This window comes from Ornithorhynchus anatinus, chromosome 3 (genome assembly GCF_004115215.2).
Source record: "Ornithorhynchus anatinus isolate Pmale09 chromosome 3, mOrnAna1.pri.v4, whole genome shotgun sequence".
In the NCBI taxonomy this organism is placed as follows: domain Eukaryota; kingdom Metazoa; phylum Chordata; class Mammalia; order Monotremata; family Ornithorhynchidae; genus Ornithorhynchus; species Ornithorhynchus anatinus.
The window spans coordinates 65,665,915-65,685,429 of NC_041730.1; the positions used below are offsets into that span (position 1 = coordinate 65,665,915).

Here is a 19,515-nt window from a genome sequence, read left to right on the forward strand (position 1 = left end):
TATATATTTTTTGTTATCCTATTTATTTTGTTAATGAGGTGAACATCCCCTTGATTCTATTTATCGGGATAATGTTGCTTTGTTTTTATTTCATTCTGTTTTATTCTGCCGTCTGTCTCCCCCAATTAGACTGTGAGCCTTTCACTGGGCAGGAATTGTGTCTATCTGCTGCCAAACTGTACAAAGCGTTTAGTACAGTGCTCTGCACATAGTAAGCGCTCAATAAATACTATTGAATGAATGAATGAACCCTACCCAGACAAGACCGAGGCTGCTTTCTTCACAAGCAGTGAGAATGAGTAGGAAATGGATATCCTCTGCCTTGTTTGCCCAGATGCTTTCACAGAGCCTTCTTGGGATAGCAAAATTGGGGGGGGGGGGGAATCTGAAAAACCAAAAAATTTCCAAGCAGAAGGAGGATACCCTTTGGGGATAGGTGATGGGGGAGGAGGCAGGGCTTGGAACATAATGGAATCTCCCCAGAGATCAGGACCAAGGCTCTTCTCAAGAACATAAATGGGATCTGGGAATTACCGTCAGGAACTCTGAAGGGTTGTGCCTCTATTTCCCAACTGTTTTGTCTTTAAGACTGCAGGAGTTGGGAGCATGGACACTGAGGTGAGGACAAACAGCAAGGGACTGAAAGTGGGGAAATTTCTCATTACCAGGATCTGAGTTCCAAGAAAAAAAAACATCCCAGCACAATGAGCTAAGGGAGCTGATTGATTCTGTAGGGAGAAACGACTGTAAATTGCCAGTCCCACTTCAAAATTAATAAGAAAATCTAATCACAATCTCTCTGCAGATGAAATACAACCACACTGCTTGACTTTTTGAGTGAGGAATAAAAGTGGGAGGGACCTAGGGGAAGGTTTCAAACTCTCCCCAATCCTTTTCTTTGGCTTTCAATTTATTGATGAGGTAAATATTCTGGCTACCCACTCAGACAGTGTCCACAAATTATTCATATGGCCTTTGGAGTGTTTTCAGCTGAGAAGGGAGGCATCTGTACTGTTAAGGAACCCAATAGGTGAGCCCCCTTGCCCTACCCAACCCCCACCTCATACCATCAAAAAAACACCCAATAATTGAAGCAAAAATTGTTAGTAAGAAGCATATTCTCTCATTTGTTGAAATGAGTTAGTGATTTTCATGCCATCCAAGTCCAGGATAGAACTATTTAAAGGGAGAAAATAAAATTAGGTTGTCTCCCTGGTCTATTGTACTTTCCCCAACACTTAGTACAGTGCTCTGAACACAGTAAATGCTCAATAAATACCATCAATTGATAGATTGATTCTCTCCCCACTCTACAAAGAGCAAAGGTGAAGTACAAAGTACCTAAGTGAGGTGTCAATGGTCTTCTACACTGAGTAAGGGGTCAAGTAGAAATTCAACCTCTCAGTTTCCAGCTGGCTTAAAACAGAAAAATAAAATCAATCAAGGGTATATATTGAGCACCTGTGTACTGACCACTGTACTAAGTGCTTGGGAAAACATACCACATCTTAAGGATATAATTATTAAGTGTCAAGTTGCTCTCTCCTTGTAATAACCTATAAAGCTAGGTAGCATCTCTGTGTCATGGCTTAGCAGAGGCTCTGTTGGAATTTGACAAACCATAATGAGAATAAGAATGGAAGTGTTAAAGCGCTGTAAGAATGTGCTTGAAAGATTCTTCCTGATATGGATTCACCAAAGGGATTTCCAAAGGCTAAAGGAATGGGAATTCTCATCCCACTTCCGGACTTTGAAAGACATCTTTTATGGAGATCTATCCATATCTATATATATAGATATAGAGACAGGGCTTGAAACGTAAAAGACTCTCTCCAGAGATCAGGACCAAGGCTCTACTCAAGAACATGCATGGGATCTGGGAATTAGCACCAGGAACTCTGAAGGATTGTGCCTCTTTTAAAATGTAATGTATACACATATATATAAAATAATGGATTTACATATATCTATATTCTAGATCTGCACTGTTTCATTATAACACAAGCTTCCCCAAGGCAGGTGCTGTGGCTGTGGATAAATGGAACATAACATAGCACTGTACCACGTCAACACTTAATGGTATCTGATGATGTGGAGAAGAAGCCCTTGAAGGGCTATGAGGAAGGAAATATAGTAAGCTCTCCCTCAAAACCCACTGAGTCATGGCAGGAAGCTGTTCAGTTCATCCATGGCTTTGGGCCACCAAGGACCTTGATGAGGAACACTCACAGTTTCATCTTCAAGTTTGAGTTGTAGGCTTTTATCTCCCTCTTTGTAGCCCTTTGTAATTTCTGCTGATCGCCATACGTCATCAGGGTCAGGGATCCAGACTCTTGTGAACTGAAATACAAAAGTGCAAATGAGTGAGGCCCGAAATGTACTTCTCTTCTATTTGGGGGGCTGAAGACGCAGTGAAGGGTGGCTTATTCCCCTTAAAATGAAAGTATGCTTTCTGCCACAGAAATGGTGGTATATCCACTGCCAAAGCCTTCAAAAGGGAGACACAACAAACCTTTACGCTCCCAGCCCTTCCCAAATCAGCCAGTAACCAGCAGTTCCTGGGAATCACTCAGGACTTGGCAAGAGAGGTAAGTAGGCATGTGACAACAGTCAGGAAGAGTCAAATCCCAGGCGCAGAGACAAAAAGGTGCCAAATATGTTGACACTGGGAAAATAATTAAAATTGAAACACTGAAGTACATTTTACATGCCTCGAATTGGTGTAATCCCTATGACAAAAATCAACTCAGTTGCTGCAAAGATTATAGGCAGAAAGCTTTTTTGTCACCAAACATCTCAGAAAACCTAAGAATTTGTGCTCTGTAAATATCAACCTACACACAGGCCCCTCTAATACGATTACAGGAAACAATCAGTTATCCAAATAAGGGTAACAGGGGGCTACTTCTCATAAAAATTTCAAGGACTAGGGTTCAACCATTTCAGGAGGTACACATCTAATTTCAAGTACTTGAATTTTTTTCATTTTAATCGCTCAAAATCACTTCAATTCAGACCCAGGAACTATTTCAATAATCAGCTTTTGTTTTTAGATTTGTGAACCCCCATGAGGGAAAGGGTCTGTGTCTAATTCCCACCTGTGTATTCTCTCAGTACTTAGTACAGTGCTCTGCACAGAGTAAGCATTCAAATACCATTGATTGATTAATAAATATTACTACTACTACCTCCTAGTTATGACGTAAGTCTCTCTACTGAGTTAGGCCAGGGCATGTAGTATGGAGGCCACCAACGGCTCACAACCACTCTCCCTAACTTGCTCTCAGAGGGGCTTCCTTAATAACTTTAATATGACCATTCATCTTACCTCTGTCCTCAATTGGCATTTCTTCCTACGGCTCAGTAAAATGTTTTCTTTCATATGGTCCTGTGACCTTTCAGAAGTAATAGCTTCCAATACTTTCTATCAGTGGTGTACCAAATGATGCAATTATACAGTACACCATGAATATTTATCTTTGTGACACCAATAAATTTGAATTCTTAGCTCTCCATTTGCATCAAGCAAGACAAAGGCCATTTATTCCTGGCATTGTGAAGCTAGTTCATTACTGAAGGGAGAAGCAAGTCCAGCTGGAATAGTTCACACTGCATCCTGTGACTAGAGTAGCCTGTCCTCTCCAAGTGAGCAAGATTCTGATTAGTGTAGCAATTTGCACAGCATGACCAATCACCCCCTTCTAACCTTTCTTGAAGCAGCTTCCTGGGATGAGCAGAGACAGTGGAATACCTTTATTGTGAACCTTGGTCCACTGCACTATAAGTTCGGTAGACTGTAAGCTCATTGTGGGTAAGGAATATGTCTTTTATTATTTTACTGTACTCTTCCAAGCACTTAGAAGAGTCCTCTGAATACAGTAAGTGCTCAATAAATACAATTGCCTGCCTAGGTTAGAGGATGGAAAGGGGAAGCCAAAGAGAGCAGAACTTCTGATCTTTAAAGCCCCATATCTTTCCAAGGATGGAATCTCTCACCCAAATGGGGACACTTTCACTCCTGCACTCAATATTCTGCATCTTTTACTGTACAGACAAATCTCTTGGATAATAATGATGATATCCTTTAAGCGCTTACTTTGTGCCAGGCACCGTACTAAGTGCCGGAATGGATACAAGTACCGAGTTGGACACGGTTCCTGTCCCCTGTGGGGCTCACAGTCTCAATTCCCATTTTACAGATGAGGTAACTGAGGCACAGAGAAGTGAAGTGACTTGCCCACGGTCACACAGCAAAGTGGCAGGGCCAGGATTAGAAACCATGACCCTCTGACTCCCAGACCCATGCTCTATTCACTATACCATGGTTTTGTGATCCCCTTGTAGTGACTCCACCTTGCCGCCCATTTCCTCTACCTTTTTTCACAGGGTAAAAGGATGAGTGCCTATGCTCCTCTCTGATGTCTCCATAATTTCCCAGCATCTTTATGGTTATGCTGCTTTAAGTCATGTCACTGCCTTTTCCACTACCACCAGGCATCAACCCCCAAATAGCCTCATCAAGCCACCCTTACTGAGAATACAGTTTTCATTAAGCATGACACTTAGGCATCTGCTGAATCTCAACAGGGTGAAGAGAGCATCTAGGCACTGCTCTATGACAGAGTCACCCTGAAACCTTGAGTTTGGTAGTAACCTCTCTGGGCCTCAGGATACTTAATTTACTGCCCAGGGATGATGTCTGAGAATAGGAAATCATAGAAAGGAGCTATGAAACATGGTCCTTCTGGTTACTCTAAGAGAACTTGGGGTAACTCTAATGCATTTCCAAGATGAACTTTGCCATCTTGGTAACCCTAATACTCCATATTTCAATTTTCATATTCTTACTGTGTCAGTAATACTGATGCCAAAAGTACTCTTTCCAGAAATAAACTTCCATTTAAATTTTATTCAAAATTCATTCTTCCCTCCCAAATCCTCTCCTTTACCTACGCTTCCCACCACAGTTGACAATGCTACTATCCTCCCTATACCTGAAGCATATAGTCATTATTATTATTCTTACTATGGTATTTGTTAAGAACTTACATGTCAGGTACTGTTCTAAGCACTAGGATAGATACAAGTTAATCAAGTTGGACAGTCCCCATCTCACATGGGGCTCACAGTCTAAGTAGGAGGGAGTAAAGGTATTTAACTCCATTTTGCAGTTGAGGAAACAGGCAGAGAGATAAGTGATTTGCTCAAGGTTACACAGTAAACAACTGGTAGAGATGGAATTAGAACCCACGTCCTCTGACCCCAAGACCCATGACCCAGTGGTCCACTAGGCCATGCCACTTCTTGGCCGATGATATCTGAGTGATGTTGGACAGTAAAATTGTGAAACAGTAAGTGCAGGAGTGGAAGCATCTTAGCGGGGTGAGAAGTTCCGTTAGCCATACGTAAGTATTCTCCTCACTCTCAGCCCCCACATTCAGTCAGTCACCAAATCTTTTCGGTACATCTCCTAGCTCCATCCTTTCTCCATCCAAACAAGGCACCATAATGGCCCATGAACCAATCCACCATCAATGGTATAATATTTATCTTTGTACTGTATAATATCCCAGCTTGACTACTGCATCATCTTCCTCACTAGTCTCCAGTCTCTTTCCTCTCCAGTCCATACTTCACTCTGCTGTGCAGATCACCTTTCTAAAATGTCATTCTGACCGAACCTCGCCATTCCTCAAAAATTTCCAGTGGTTATTCATGCACCTCTGCATAAAGCAGAAATTATTCACCATTGGATTTAAGGCATTCAAATCGGCAATCTGCTTCCTCTTAGCCAGTCTCCTCACTTGTTCCTCTGGAGATGATCTCCTCACTGTGCCTTGTTCTCTCCTCTCTCTGACATCTAGACCATGCCCTTCCCCATGCCTCAAACTCCTTCCTCCTTCAAATCTAACAGACTTCATATCGTCTCATCTTCACAGTCCTCTTGAAATTACATCTCCTTCCTATATTATTTTCTACTCTTCTCACATTATGTCCCTCACCCAGCTGCCTGTTCAGCACTTCTGAATTGTCTGAGCATTGTGAAATATCTTCCATTAGCCCTTCTGTATATACCTTATCAACCCGATTAATTCATGTACATTATCCCTTTTTCTCTTTCCTCCTCTCTGTAACTTATCTCAGTGTCTGCCTTCCTTACTAGAATGAAAGCTACTTGAGGGCAGGGCCATGTCTAATAATGGGACTGTACTGCCCCAATCAATTAGCTGAGTTTTCTGCACACAGCAGGAATTCAATAAGTACTACTGATTGTTCACCTCTAAATTAGAAGAAATAGAAAGCACTGAAAACCCAGCAATTACTTAAGTCTCAATCTTGCAAATTGCCACCTCAAATGGACTAGCCCATTAGTTTTTACAAGTGGCAGAGCAGAGAGCCCCTCCAGGGTGATTGGCCTATTTGCAAGTCTGATTTAGCCCGAGAATGGCATTGATTGCTTCCAGCCTATACAATATGTAGAGGAGATTATCTCCAAGAAGATGCCCCCTCCCCACCACACTTCTCCCATGTGAAAGCTGAATAGAATGCATAGATTTTCTCTTATCAGTGAGGGAATCATGTTTGGGCCAATTCCCTCCAAATGAGAGCATCCGGACAAGCTTCTGAGCTGGAGAGGAGATTGGCTATCCCGTGAATAGTATCTTCTAGGGAATATTCTCAAAACCGTTCTTTCACAAAAAGATGGCAATCGCTTTGAAGCATCCTCTCTTAGGATGCCTCATCCCGGGAGAAAGCAGACAGTACAAAGCAAAATTAAATATTGAGCAGACTGTCATTTTAATACACTTTATGAGGAAAAGGGAAATACTCCTTAGTTTGGGACAAAGATTTTGGTTTAGCTGTTGGTCTGCCCTCTCCCCAAAGCAATCCATAAAAAAAAGCCACCCCTCTTCTCACTCCCCATAAGGGAATCGATCTGGGAAAACAAGACAAGATCACTCAAGCACAACACGATTACAGCATCACTTAATTTAACACCACCATGTTCTAATGATGTTTAATTCATTCACATGGAAGTAAATAAACTAACAGGCCTACCCTAATTATGAAATAAATTATCTTGATTATTCCATTGGAAATAGCCTTGGGTGCTAACTAGAGGGTGCAGATGTCAGGATGAACCCTTTTCAGGACAAAAGCCTAGCTGGGTTCTCCCTGGAGATTGAACCAGTCAAATATCTTCATCTCCGGGCTACGCCGGAGGTGTGCTGTAGTCTCAGCATCCAACAGCCTGGATATCAAAGGATTAACACCCCAAGTCAACAGCCCCCATATTCCATCCTTCTTCAGGCCAATCCCAGGGGAGAAGTGGCAAAAGCAAGTTTTGAGGCAAGCCTGCAGTAGACCACAAATCACACCAATGAGCCCTGAAGCCAAACCCCGGCAGAGTTGGCAGGAAATCTTATGTCTGGTATATAGTGGCACTTTCTGACCACTTTGTCTTCCCATACACTCCCTGCCACCAGGATTCTCTACCCTGAAAAGACGTGGAAGCCAGTTTAGTCTTACCAGCCTCATCCTGGCCCAGACACCACCACCAACCTCTCCTAGGGAATGAAGAGGAATTCACTAAGAAAGGACACTGATTAACCCCTCACTGAGGATTTGCTATGGATAAAGTGCTTTTTAATCTTTTTTATTACATAAAATTCCAAAGATTAGAGCACTCTGAGGTAATAAACCTCCATTTAGAGAAACAAGAAAGTGAAATCATCAAGTCATTTCCCTGTTTCCCTGTGAGCAGGCTGAAAGTCCAATTACAACCAAATCTATATCCCAGAGAAAGATTGCTTCTGGAAACGGGGCCAGTGAAAGTTTAATTTAAGCCCTTGAAGCTTCACATGCGGCTATTTGACAGCAGACTTTCATGCTTACACGTGGATTTGGGCAGGTTGACAGATTCAGGAGGCACATTCCTTTCTATTTGGACTTTTTTCAAAGTTAGGGCTTAATAAAGGTGCTGGGGTCCCTTCTATCTGTAGAACCCCTCCGGCCATCTACATTTATATCATTGATCAATACACCTCAAAATATTAGCAAGAATAATTATTTCTGACTCAACCTGCTCACAAGAATGGTCTGAGCAGCTTGGGGGTGGGGGGAAAGAGTGGGAGTCATGTTCTTTTTTTAATGAATTTAGTTGCTTTCAGAGCAACTAGGCATTTTAAACAATAACTGAGATATTAACGAAGCCAAAGAAGTGCAGTATATTTACAAAGCAACTTTGAAAAGCACCGAGGCCTAGTAGATAGAACACATGCCAGGGAATCAGAAGGAAGCAGCGTGACTCAGTGGAACGAGCCCGGGCTTGGGAGTCAGAGGTTGTGGGTTCTAATCCCAGCTCCAATGCTTGTCAGCTGTGTGACCTTGGGCAAGTCACTTCACTTCTCTGTGCCTCAGTTCCCTCATCTGTAAAATGGGGATGAAGACTGTGAGCCCCATGTGGGACAACCTGATGACCTTGTATCTACCCCAGCACTTAGAACAGTGCTTGGCACATAGTAAGTGCTTAACAAATACCAACATTATTATTATTATTATTATTATTATTAATCCCAGCTCTGCCACTTGTCTGCTGTGTGATCTTGGACAAGTCACTTCACTTCTCTGTGCCTCAGTTACCTCATCTATAAAATGGGGACTAAGACTGTGAGTGTCATGTGGATAGAGGCTGCGTCCAACCTCAGCTTGCATCTACCTCAGTGCCTGGCATAAATTAAGCACTTACAAATACCTTAAAAAAAAAAGGCAGTACTCGTATGGTAAATCGAAAACCCATTTCCCTTGCATTCAGTGGCCTGGAAGGCACAAGGATAACACTTCATGGGTGCCCCAATAAGCATTAAAAAAAGAAAAAAAAAATCAATCACTCTAACTAAATTTATCTCATGAACACTTATATTTGAAGGACTTCTATCACAACCAAAATTCATGTCACAGCTAGGAAAATATCCTCATTCCCCTCTTTTAGAGAGCAACCAAAATGCTAATTTAAAAGTACGGAGGTAACTTGATTGCTAACTTTCATTTTGTTTTGCACCAAATGCAGAACCTTAAACAAGAGGAGATTATAAAACTTACTACTAAATGTCTCTCTCATGGTAAAAAGTCAAAGATGCCAATGTGTAGGATCAGATGAAAATATCTGTCATAAAAATATTTTTACTTCAGAGAGAGAAATTCTGCCAAACCATGGGGATAGAAAACATGCCGAGAGGTGGGAGATACACTTACAGTGGCTGCAGGATACATTAGAACACTTAAAAATAATTTTACACATACTAAGAGGAGCAACAGGGAAGCCATTAAGCTTTCAATGGCATTACACTGATTAGTACAATGGCCTAATAGAAGGGGCACAGGCCTGAGAGTCAAAGGACCTAGGCTCTAATCCTAGCTCTGCCATTGTCTGCTATATGACCTTGGCCAAGTTACAATTTTTCTGTGCCTTAGTTTTCTCATCTGCAAATTGGGGATTCAATATCTGTTCTCTCTTCTACTCAGACTGTAAGCCCCGATCATCTTTTATCTATCCGAGTACTTAGTACAATGCTTGGCACGCAGTGTTTAGTAAATCCTACAATTATTATTATTCTACCTCAAAGTCTGTTTCTGTGAACTTGGTCTTCAAAAAGGGTAATCAGGCTCAAAGCACCGTGGCAGGTGAGCCCACTTCTGAACCTGCTTCTAATGCGTGGAACTACTTTGTGCTTTTTAGTTTAGTTTTCTTTTAGTTTTAGTTTTTATTTGGTAAGTGCTTACTACATGCCAGATGCTGTACTAAGTGCTGGGGTGTGGACAAATCAATCAGGTTAGACACAGTCCCTCTCCCACATGGGGCTCACTGTGAGGCCCAGAGAAGTGAAGTGACTTGCTCAAGGTCTCACAACAGACAAATGGTAGGGTCGGGAACAGAACCCAGATCCTCTGACTCCTAGGCCTGGACTCTATCCACTAGGACATGCTGCTTTGAGAGCAGGGCTAGCAGCCCTGTCGACGAGTGACTCAACCACAATAGCTACAGTCAGGTACACCTGTGGTATGCCTTTTCTGCCTGTTCTATAATTATTCAATCAATCAGTGATATTTCTTGAGTGCAGAACACTGTACTAAGAGCTTGGGAGACTACAATACAACAGAATTAACAGACATTCCTTGCCCACAATGAGTTTACAGTCTAGAGGGATTAGAGATCATTTCTGAGAGGTGAAGGAGATAGATGGTGGCTGTAGGGGATCCAGACTGGTTTGGGTTATGGGCAGCGACTTTATCTGTTAATTCTGTTGTATTCTAGTATCCCAAGTGCTTAGTCTAGGGCTCTGCACAGAGCAAGCGCTCAATAAATTTAATCGATTGATTGAATTCAATCCTCTATTAGGTGAAAAGATGCAAAAGAGTTCAGATTGAGGATTTATGAGCTTCCCTGGCCACACAGCATGAATAGTAGTAATAATAATAACAATAATACAAGGAGGAGGAAAAGGAAAGAGGGAGGAGATGGGATAAAGTGGAGGGAGGAGGAGGGAGGGGAACAAGCACAAGCAATGAATGTGTTTAGTGCTGATTATGTGCCAAACACTGTGCCATGCCCTGGGAAAGTTACAATACAATCAAATCAGGAATAATCACTGTAACCACTTGGGGCTCACAGTTTACGTGGGAGGAAGGATAGGTATTTAATCCCCTTTTTAAAGGTGAAGAAGCTAGGATTAGAACCCAGTTCTTCGGACTCCCAGGCCTGCTCTCTTTCCACTAAGAGTGGTTTATCTCATTTTCAGAGATGAACTCACATCTCTTGAGCAACACCACCTGCCTGGATTCTGAGGTTTGCTCAGTAGGCATTTGGGTAACAGATAAGTTTCACCCGCTGTTAGAGTCACTTCGGCCCTACTTTCTCTATCAAAGCACCAGGTAGCCTGGAAAAGCCGCATCTGCCCAACGACCTTGAAGAGACTCCAGTCCTATGATAGCTGAAGAGACCAAATGTGGATACGCACACACACTGGTGGTGAGGAGAGACGATACTTCTCTTCACAAAGGCCGGGATCCTGCTGAACGGCAGGACTTTATCAGGAACACCAACCACAAACCCCCTGAGGAACAGCAGATCTGTTTGCTGGGAGCCATATTACCTGAGCATTAAGTATATCTTGCCCTCACTTTCTTTTCCTGAATACAACTAGCGAATGGAAACAATCCAAACTGGGAGAAAAGCCAAAATGCAATATGAATTATTAAAGATCAGAGGATTTTTGTAGTGTGGCATCTGGTAGGGGTTGAGAAACTAAAGGGATATTCAGAACCCATCCAACCAACACCGAGCTATTCACCGCCTCCGCCACCCTCAAATGCCAGCCCACACCTCATCGTGGTGGGGGAATAAAACCGCAAGGAACGGGAAAGTGCCAGCTGAGGCTAGGCCATCAGTGGAGAAAGGTTTTGACTGAAACCCTCCTAGAGGCATCTCACATGTGGGGCAGACAGCAGGAATCCTGAAAATGGTTAGCTAATGTGGGTGGTGAAGACTGTAACAATCACTCAGTGGTACTTATTGAGCACTTACTGTGGGCTGAGTGCTTGAGAAAGTACACACAATAGTGTCGGTAGACATAAACACTACCCACAAGGAGTTTATAGTCTACAGAGACAGACAGATGTTAAAATAGATGATGGATAGGGGAAATTGAAGAGTAAAAGAGTATTTACATAAAGAATGTGGGGTTGGAGTAACAAAATCCAGGAGCCACGTGCGGAGCTGAAGCAAAGGGGAGGGCAGATAGGAGAAATGAGAGTTTAGGGAAGGCCTCTTGGAGATGATGTGATTTTAGGAAGGTATTGAAGCAGGGGAGAATAGTGGACTGTCAGATATTAAGGAGAAGCAGCGAGGCATAATGGAAGAAGTAGGGGCCTGGGAGTCGGGGGACCTTTGTTCTAATCCCTACCCTGCCACCTGACTGCTGTGTGACCTTGGGCAAATCACTTCACATTTCTGCACCTCAGTTTCCTCATCTGTAAAATTGGGATTCAATACCTGTTCTCCCATCCACTAAAGCTGTAAGCCTGATGAGGGACTGTGGACAAGCTGATTATCTTGTATCTTCCCCAATGCTTGACACATCAAAAGTGCTTTAATAAATACTACAAATGCCACCATAATAATGAGGGCAGAGAGAGTTCCAAACCTGAGGGAGAACTGGGCAAGGGGTTGGTTGGGGGAGAGTCGAGCATTTCCACAATAGCTGGAGCAAGGCAATGGCCCCTGTGTCACGTCGCTAGAGCATGGCACTACGCGCTGCTGTGGCCACTTTAATGATAAATGAATCATTGCATGTAGAATTCTCACATGCACTTTGTATTTGCTCCTTGCCAATTTGCTCGTTGCTCTCCGTGCCCAAGCAAGAACGTGACTGTCAGGGACCAGAGGGCACGAGAGGCCTCAGCGCCGACCACCGGCGCTAGAAGCAATTCCTTTCTGCAGCTCTTGGTCCTGAAACCTTCAGATTAAACCGGGATTAGTCCATCACTGTGATAGGCGACTCTGGTGTTCATTTCCAAGAAGTGATAAGAATTTGAAGACAGGGACTGTGTCTTAAACCTTGTTGTCCTCTCCCAAGCTCAAAGTACACTGCTCTGCCCAAGGTGGGTCTTCAGTGGTAGTACTGAATGAGCAACTGAGGTCACAGCAACCTTCTGAGGAAAGAACACTCACTGTCTTCACCTCAGTTGCTGGTGGTTGGGTAGGCTTCCAAATTCCTTCTCTCTTCTCCTGCCAAAATCGAACCTCTCTCCCACAGAGCCCCAGCTAGTCTCTTTAGCGTAAACCAGCATCCCTTCCCCACCATCCTGCTGACTCTTTTTCCATGCCAATAATCCTTACTTCATCACATTCTACTTAGGTAAATTTCACAGTTTAGACTGTGAGCCCCATGTGGGCCAGGGACCATGTCTGACCTAATTATCTTTTACCTACCCCAGTGCTTAGTACAATAATAATAATAACGGTGGTATTTGTTAAGCTCTTACTATGTGCAAAGCACCGTTCTAAGCACTGGGGGGGATACAAGGTGATCAGGTTGTCCCATGAGGGGCTCACAGTTTTTAATCCCCATTTTCCAGATGAGGTAACTGAGGCCCAGAGAAGTGAAGCGAGTTGCCCAAAGTCACACAGCTGGCAAGCGGCAGATCTCGGGTTAGAACCCATGATCTCTGACTCCCAAGCCACGCTGCTTCTCTAATCTTGTCTTGTGTTCATGGTGCCGCTATGGATTAGAAATGACTCAAAGGTATATCTCTCTCAGAATGCCCCACACTCTATCTGCAATCGTTCTGGTAGTAATTCCATAGAGTTTTCTGGGTTAAAAAGAAAAAGTAAGTGGTTTACCACTGCTGCCTTCCACGCAGTGAACTCGAGGCTCCGGCTCTCGACTCTCTCCCATGCCGCTGCTGTCCAACATGGGTGAGTTTTGACTTGTAGCAGATTGCCTTCCACTCGCTAGCCACTGGCCAAGCTAGGAATGGAATGGGTATGCCTCTACTTGACTCTCCCTCCCATAGCTGAGACTGGTAGAGTACTGGAAACACTCCAGGTGCAACCCTGAGAGGGCATTTAGTAATGCATAATAAGCACTTAAAAATACCACTATCATTATTATTATTAGCTGCCTCCAGAAGCAATTCTCAGGTGTTTTTTTCTGAAACAAACTGGAAATCAACTATCCTGTAGAAAGGGGGCTTGACCAAGGAATGTTAGACAGCACTCAGAGCGATGAGGCAGATGGGAGAGCAGAATTAGTCTGGCTGGAGGCAGTGGAACAAGAGACGAACCATCCAGTGCTTAGAAAATAGTAATCAATAAAAGGTATTTAGTGCTTATTGGGTGCAGAGCACTGTACTAAGCATTCAGAGATTACAATATAACAGAATTGGTAAACACATTCCCTGCCCACAATTAGCTTACAGTCTAGAGGAGGAGACAGACATTACTATAAAGGATAGAATAAGACTTGCAAATGATTGTAAATTGGAAGCTAGAGTGAGCCTGTCAGCTAAGCAAATTACCATTACTCAAAGAACTTTAAAACGATGCCTCAGATTCCAATATAAGACCTGAGAAAGACTTTTGGGCGGACAGTGTCAGTAATGAATTCTAAATACTTAGCACTGAATTATTCTCTGGAGAGAGTTTAACTTAATCATACTAGCCAACAAAGAGAGAGGCTGGTGAGCCATAGCTTCTCAAAATAGCATGTTAAAGTACCAGGGCTTTTCTGTCCCAAGCTGGAAAGGTTAGGATATAAGAGTACTTCAGGGATAGCTTTTAATTTAGAAGTCCTTTCCTGCCAATGAGAGAGCTGTCAGCAGTTGGAAGATGAACCTGGCCTGACCCTTGCTTTTTCTTGGCCTCTCTTTTGGCACAGCACAATCCAAAGCAGGGGTAAGCATGACAGTCCACCATCATGACAAGTTTATTAAAAATTCCAGACTGAATGGATGAGGGCAAATTAGAGCCTTTTCAGATAGGGAACATGGAGCCTGTCTCAACCTAACCTAGGATGTGCTCAGCCTGAGCTAAGCTAGAATGGGTCAGCGCTTCCTTCTGTGTCATCCTAGCAGTTGGAATTGTACCCTTCAAGTACTTGATATTCACCCTACCCTCAGCCACAGAGCCCTTATGGACACATCCCCAATTTTACTCATATTAATGTCTGTCTTCCCCTCTAGGCTGTAAGTTCTGGATGGGCGGGGAACATGTCTACTAACTCTGTTGGACTGTACTCTTCCAAGTGCTTAGTACTTTGCTCTGCACACAGTAAGCATTCAATAAATGCCACTGACTGACATTGGTTAATTTCTAAGGTCGTTTTTGCTCTCATGGTCTGCTGAGAATTGCAGCCCAGGGTCAGCCTTGTTAGCAGAATCTCCCTAGCTGGCTATCCACACCCAGCCTTAGGCCAAGAAAGTTGCAGCAGGATCTGTAAAACCATTTGGTCCCTGCCCTTCCCACTACCCTACCAAGCCTCCTGGGCTCAAGATTTGTGATCTCCATAAGTAACCAAGACACTGTTCAGGATTCTTTGCCTTGAAAATGCCTTGCCCATCATTCATTCAACTGTATTTGAGTGCTTAAAGTGTGCAGAGCTCTGTACCAAGTGCTCAGGAGAGTACAATAACAAAATTCAGGAAGTTTCATGGGCTTAATTTGAAGCAATAATTTGACCAGTATTATATGATAAGCTCATTTTCCCAGATTTTGTAGGGCATGGAAGCCCAGGTACCATATACTGAGGCTGATTGTGGTAAAGATGCTGTAAACATAAACACTGTGAAATGTGGGGGCTTAGAGTAGCTGCACCATACAATGCCAACTCACTGCATTTACCTGGCCTTCAAAACATGGAAGAACTGTTAGCTACTTTCATAAGATGATACTGATATTGATATGATGGAATTAATTAAATGCTTATTATGTGCCAAGCACTGTTCTAAGTGCTGAAAAAAGGCTACATCCTCGTTCACCCCACAACATGTGGTGTTATTAAATGCTTTGGCTAAAATGCAGTTAGGGAAATAGGGACTGTTCACTGAAAATGTACCTATATCTGAAAAAGCCACAAGAGGTATGTCAGAATAATGCTACTAATAATAATACTATTCTTATTACTTGGTATTTGTTTAGTGCTTATTATGTTCCAGGCACTGTACCAAGCGTTGGGATGGATACGAGCAAATAAGGTTGGATAAAGTCCATGTCCCACAGTCTCTATCCCCATTTTACAGATGAGGTAACAGGCACAGGGAAGTGAAGTGTCTTGCCCAAGGTAACACAGCAGGCAAGTGGCAGAGCCGGGATTAAAGCCCATGACCTTCTATCTCTCAATCCTGTGCTCTATCCACTATACCATACTGAAGGGATGGGGCGAGTCAGAAGGTGGTGGTGTAGCCTGAGTTTTCCTTAACATGGGGCTCATCACGAATAGGTCCTAAAGTTGGAGGAGAGTTGAGTAGAGCCAAGTTTTATATTTTAAAATGGGCCTCTAGTTAGTATTCAAATTCAGCCTGCTGTTGCTTAACCCAGTTACATCTTATTTGGATAACTGCTTAAAAGAGTCTTTTTATGACGAGCATAATGAATATCATCAAGTTCCTTTAGCAGGAAGGCTGAGGAGCCTCCTTTAATAGGAATTACTTCACCCGCAAGGAAGCCAATGGAGGGTAAAACAGTGAGCTCCAAAAATGAACTTTCCCAGATCCCTCACCCAGAAATGAAGAGGAAGATGAACACAGAGAGGAGCCTCTGGACAGTTAAGCCTTGTTGTCAACAGAGCAGCCAATCAACTGGTTTTCAGCCATCTCTTAGGCAATAAAAAATATGGTGTCAGACACCTCCGTGTCTGGCTTTTTTTTCCCAATCAATGGTATTTATTGAATGCTTACTATGTGCAGAGCAGTGTACTAAGTGCTTGAGAGAGTACACTGCCACAGAATCAGCAGGCACGTTTCCTGCCCACAATGCACCCAGCGTTTTTCTACTTTGACTCCTGTTGCCAAGTTCCACGGCGTGTTAGCAGTGCCCATTTTTATTGAAAATGGGAGGGGAATTAAATGACTGGGGCAGGTGATACTGTCAGGAGTCCTCCTGAACACCTGGAGAAATGCTCTAGGTTTGGGTGGTGACAGGAAGATTTCCACAAAACAGGATATGAGTCATTAGGTCCCACTGACTTCTCAATGTAACACATGCGACATGAGTCCGGTATCTGCAAGAGATATCTTTGGCCATGTTAGTTGTCAACGTAGGTTAAATCCACTCCTTCCGAAGCAGTGCTAATTCTTTTAAGGTTGAAATGAAAGGCTGGGGCCTCTTTGCAACTCAGTAGCCAAAGGGTGTGTGAGCTGTATATTTGTGGAGTGAGTATGCTTAGGAGAAACTTCTATTACTTCCACTGAAATGACAAGGACACTTAACATGTTAATTGTCAGTGCCTGGATGGATTATTCCCCCTGACAACTTGGCAGACAGCATTAGCAATTTCATATTAAATATTTCATACAATGCCTTTAATACGATAAATCACACTTCATTTCCTTCTTCCATTCAAATTACTATGTGTTCTTCCAAGACTGCATGGGTGTTCCATAAATCCCTTCACCAATAAAATAGTCCCCTGAAAAAAGAACGCTCTTTAAGGTTGATTTTTCATTCAATGATTAACTTCTTAAATCTTAAATTGAGAAATGTGAAGGGTTTACACATGAATCACTTTAGAAAAAATTGATCAAAAACATGAAAAAATTAAAAAAAATGCAAAGAACTATGGTCCTGGGGCCATGTGCATTGTGGGCTTCAGCTACAAAGTAACAAAGATTGTGAGGGAAATATTATTACTGCATTTACTGAAAAATACTGCTGACCGCATCCACCCAGGATCATAGTGTGGCACAGCAAACAAGACTTTTGCAGCATTTCAGATGTAGAAGTACAGGGGATGACACCAAGACAACAAAATATTCCTAGGCCTTTCAAAAGTATTTGGCATCATCTATGGATCTGGATTCTGGAAATGGCTTGATAAATTCAGCTACCCTGAAAAAAATCAATCAATTGTATTTGAGTGCTGTGTGTAGAGCACCGTACTAAGCGCTTGGGACAGTACAATCTAGCAAAATAGAGTTGGTAGACATGTTCCCTGCCCACAACGAGTTTACAGTCTAGAGGACTGGAAAAGTCTATTGAGATCCTAAGACTACTTCATGGCTGGCCATGTCAAGAGTAGTAGGGAGCTTAGTCTGATCTTCTCAGCCAATGGGATAAAAGCAGGCATATATAGTAGGCCGAGGCTGTTCACTATAAACTAGGCAGCCATGGTGAAGGATACAACAACTTGTCGCCTATACTTCCTCTCTTTGGGGAAACTTCCAACTCAACAGGCCACTACCATCATCCAATGTCCTTGGGAGAGACAGAGTTGCTATGTGTAGATGACTTAGGACTTCAGGGTGGCCTCGTGGAAAGAACACGGGCCTGGGAGTCGGAGGTTCTGGATTCTAATCCCAGATCTGCTACTTACCTGCTGCGTGACTCTGGGCAAGTCACTTCACTTCTCTGTACCTCAGTTCCCTCATTTGTGAAATGGAGATAAAATACCTGTTCTTCCTCCCCTCTACCCCTCTAGACTGCGAAGCCCATGTTGGGCAGAGAAGCTGTCGGATCTGATTAGCGTGTATTTTCCCTTGGCTTAATTCAATGCTTGGCAGATAGTCGGTGCTTAAATGCCATGTAGAAGGACATCCAAAAAGATATGAAATGATTGTAAGGCATTTCACTGCATCAGTCAGACACTTTGTACCGATGAGAAGAAATGTGAAGAAAACTAAAGTGACGTATGAGCCTACGCTGGGGAAACCATACCCACAACCAAAATATCTCCATTGGCAACACAGAGCTCAATGCTGTCATAGAAGTCTGTTTCCTGGGCAGCATACTGGCCAACTAATAGACAGAGAAACAGAAAATCAAAAAAAGGTCAAGGGATCTTGTGGGAGACTGCTGAACAGAGTGCAGTGGCTGCAAGATATCGGGCTCCAATTTAAACTAAAGGTCTACAGAGCTGAGGATCGGTTCAACCCCCTTACAAAGCTTTGAGATCCGAACTACCCACAGAAGCTGTATCCTCTGACTGACTTGAAGATGAGTGTGCTCAAAAGTGTCACTGAAACTGCTCCAATCGTATTTATTGAGTGTTTACTGTGTGCAGAGCACCGTACTAAGCACTTGGGAGAGTAAAACAACGGACACATTCCCTGCCCATGACAATCTTACAGTCTGGAGGAGGAGGAGACAGAAGTTAATATAAATAAATGAATTGCAGATATGTACATAAGTGCTGTGGGGTTGGGAGGAGGGATGCATAAAGAGAGCAAACCAGGCCAAGGTAGAAGGGAGTGGGAGAAGAGGAAAGCAGGACTTAGGGAAGGACTCTTGGTGGAGATAAACCTTTGATAAGGCTATGAAGGCAGGGAGAGTAATTGTCAGTCAGATATGAGGAGGGAAGGAGTTTCAGGCCAGAGGCAGGATGCGGGCAATAGGTTGGTGGCAAGCTAGATGAGATTGAGGTACAGTGAGAAGGAGTAAGGTGTAGGGACTGGGTTGTAGTAGGAGAGCAAGATGAGGTATGACAGGGAAGGTGATTGAGTGCTTTAAAGACAAGTGACAAAGAAACACCCCAAACCAAGTCCTGGATCCAATTCAGTCTCCTGGCATTGCAGCTATGGTCGCCTCAAATGAACTTCACTGGGAGGAGAGAACAGATGACAGTAGGAAATCTTAACAGCTCCTGGGGTGGCAAAATGAAGTTGGGCAACCAAAAACAAGTAATGCAGAAGTCACGTTCTAAGAACAAAAAACTTCAGGCAATGCTTCAGCTCAACTGAAAACCAGGAGATAACGGTAGCCCACAGACCAAAATGGTGCACTGCACTCAAGGCAGGAACAGC

At 43.2% G+C, this 19,515-nt stretch overlaps 1 protein-coding gene and 1 non-coding gene across 4 annotated transcripts in view; both read right to left on the reverse strand.

Annotated features, from left to right (window-relative positions):
* MYO5B (myosin VB) overlaps positions 1-19,515 on the reverse strand; it is a 360,820-nt gene that overhangs the window by 231,181 nt on the left and 110,124 nt on the right. For all 3 annotated transcript variants that reach the window (XM_039911492.1, XM_029060231.2, XM_029060229.2), the window contains exon 2: positions 2,230-2,340. In XM_039911492.1, coding sequence (XP_039767426.1) covers positions 2,230-2,340 — 111 coding nt within the window. The remainder of the gene's footprint in view (positions 1-2,229; positions 2,341-19,515) is intronic.
* LOC114810556 lies at positions 13,488-13,625 on the reverse strand. The gene has a single exon (XR_003758252.1). It is a non-coding gene; the product is annotated as a small nucleolar RNA SNORA7 (small nucleolar RNA).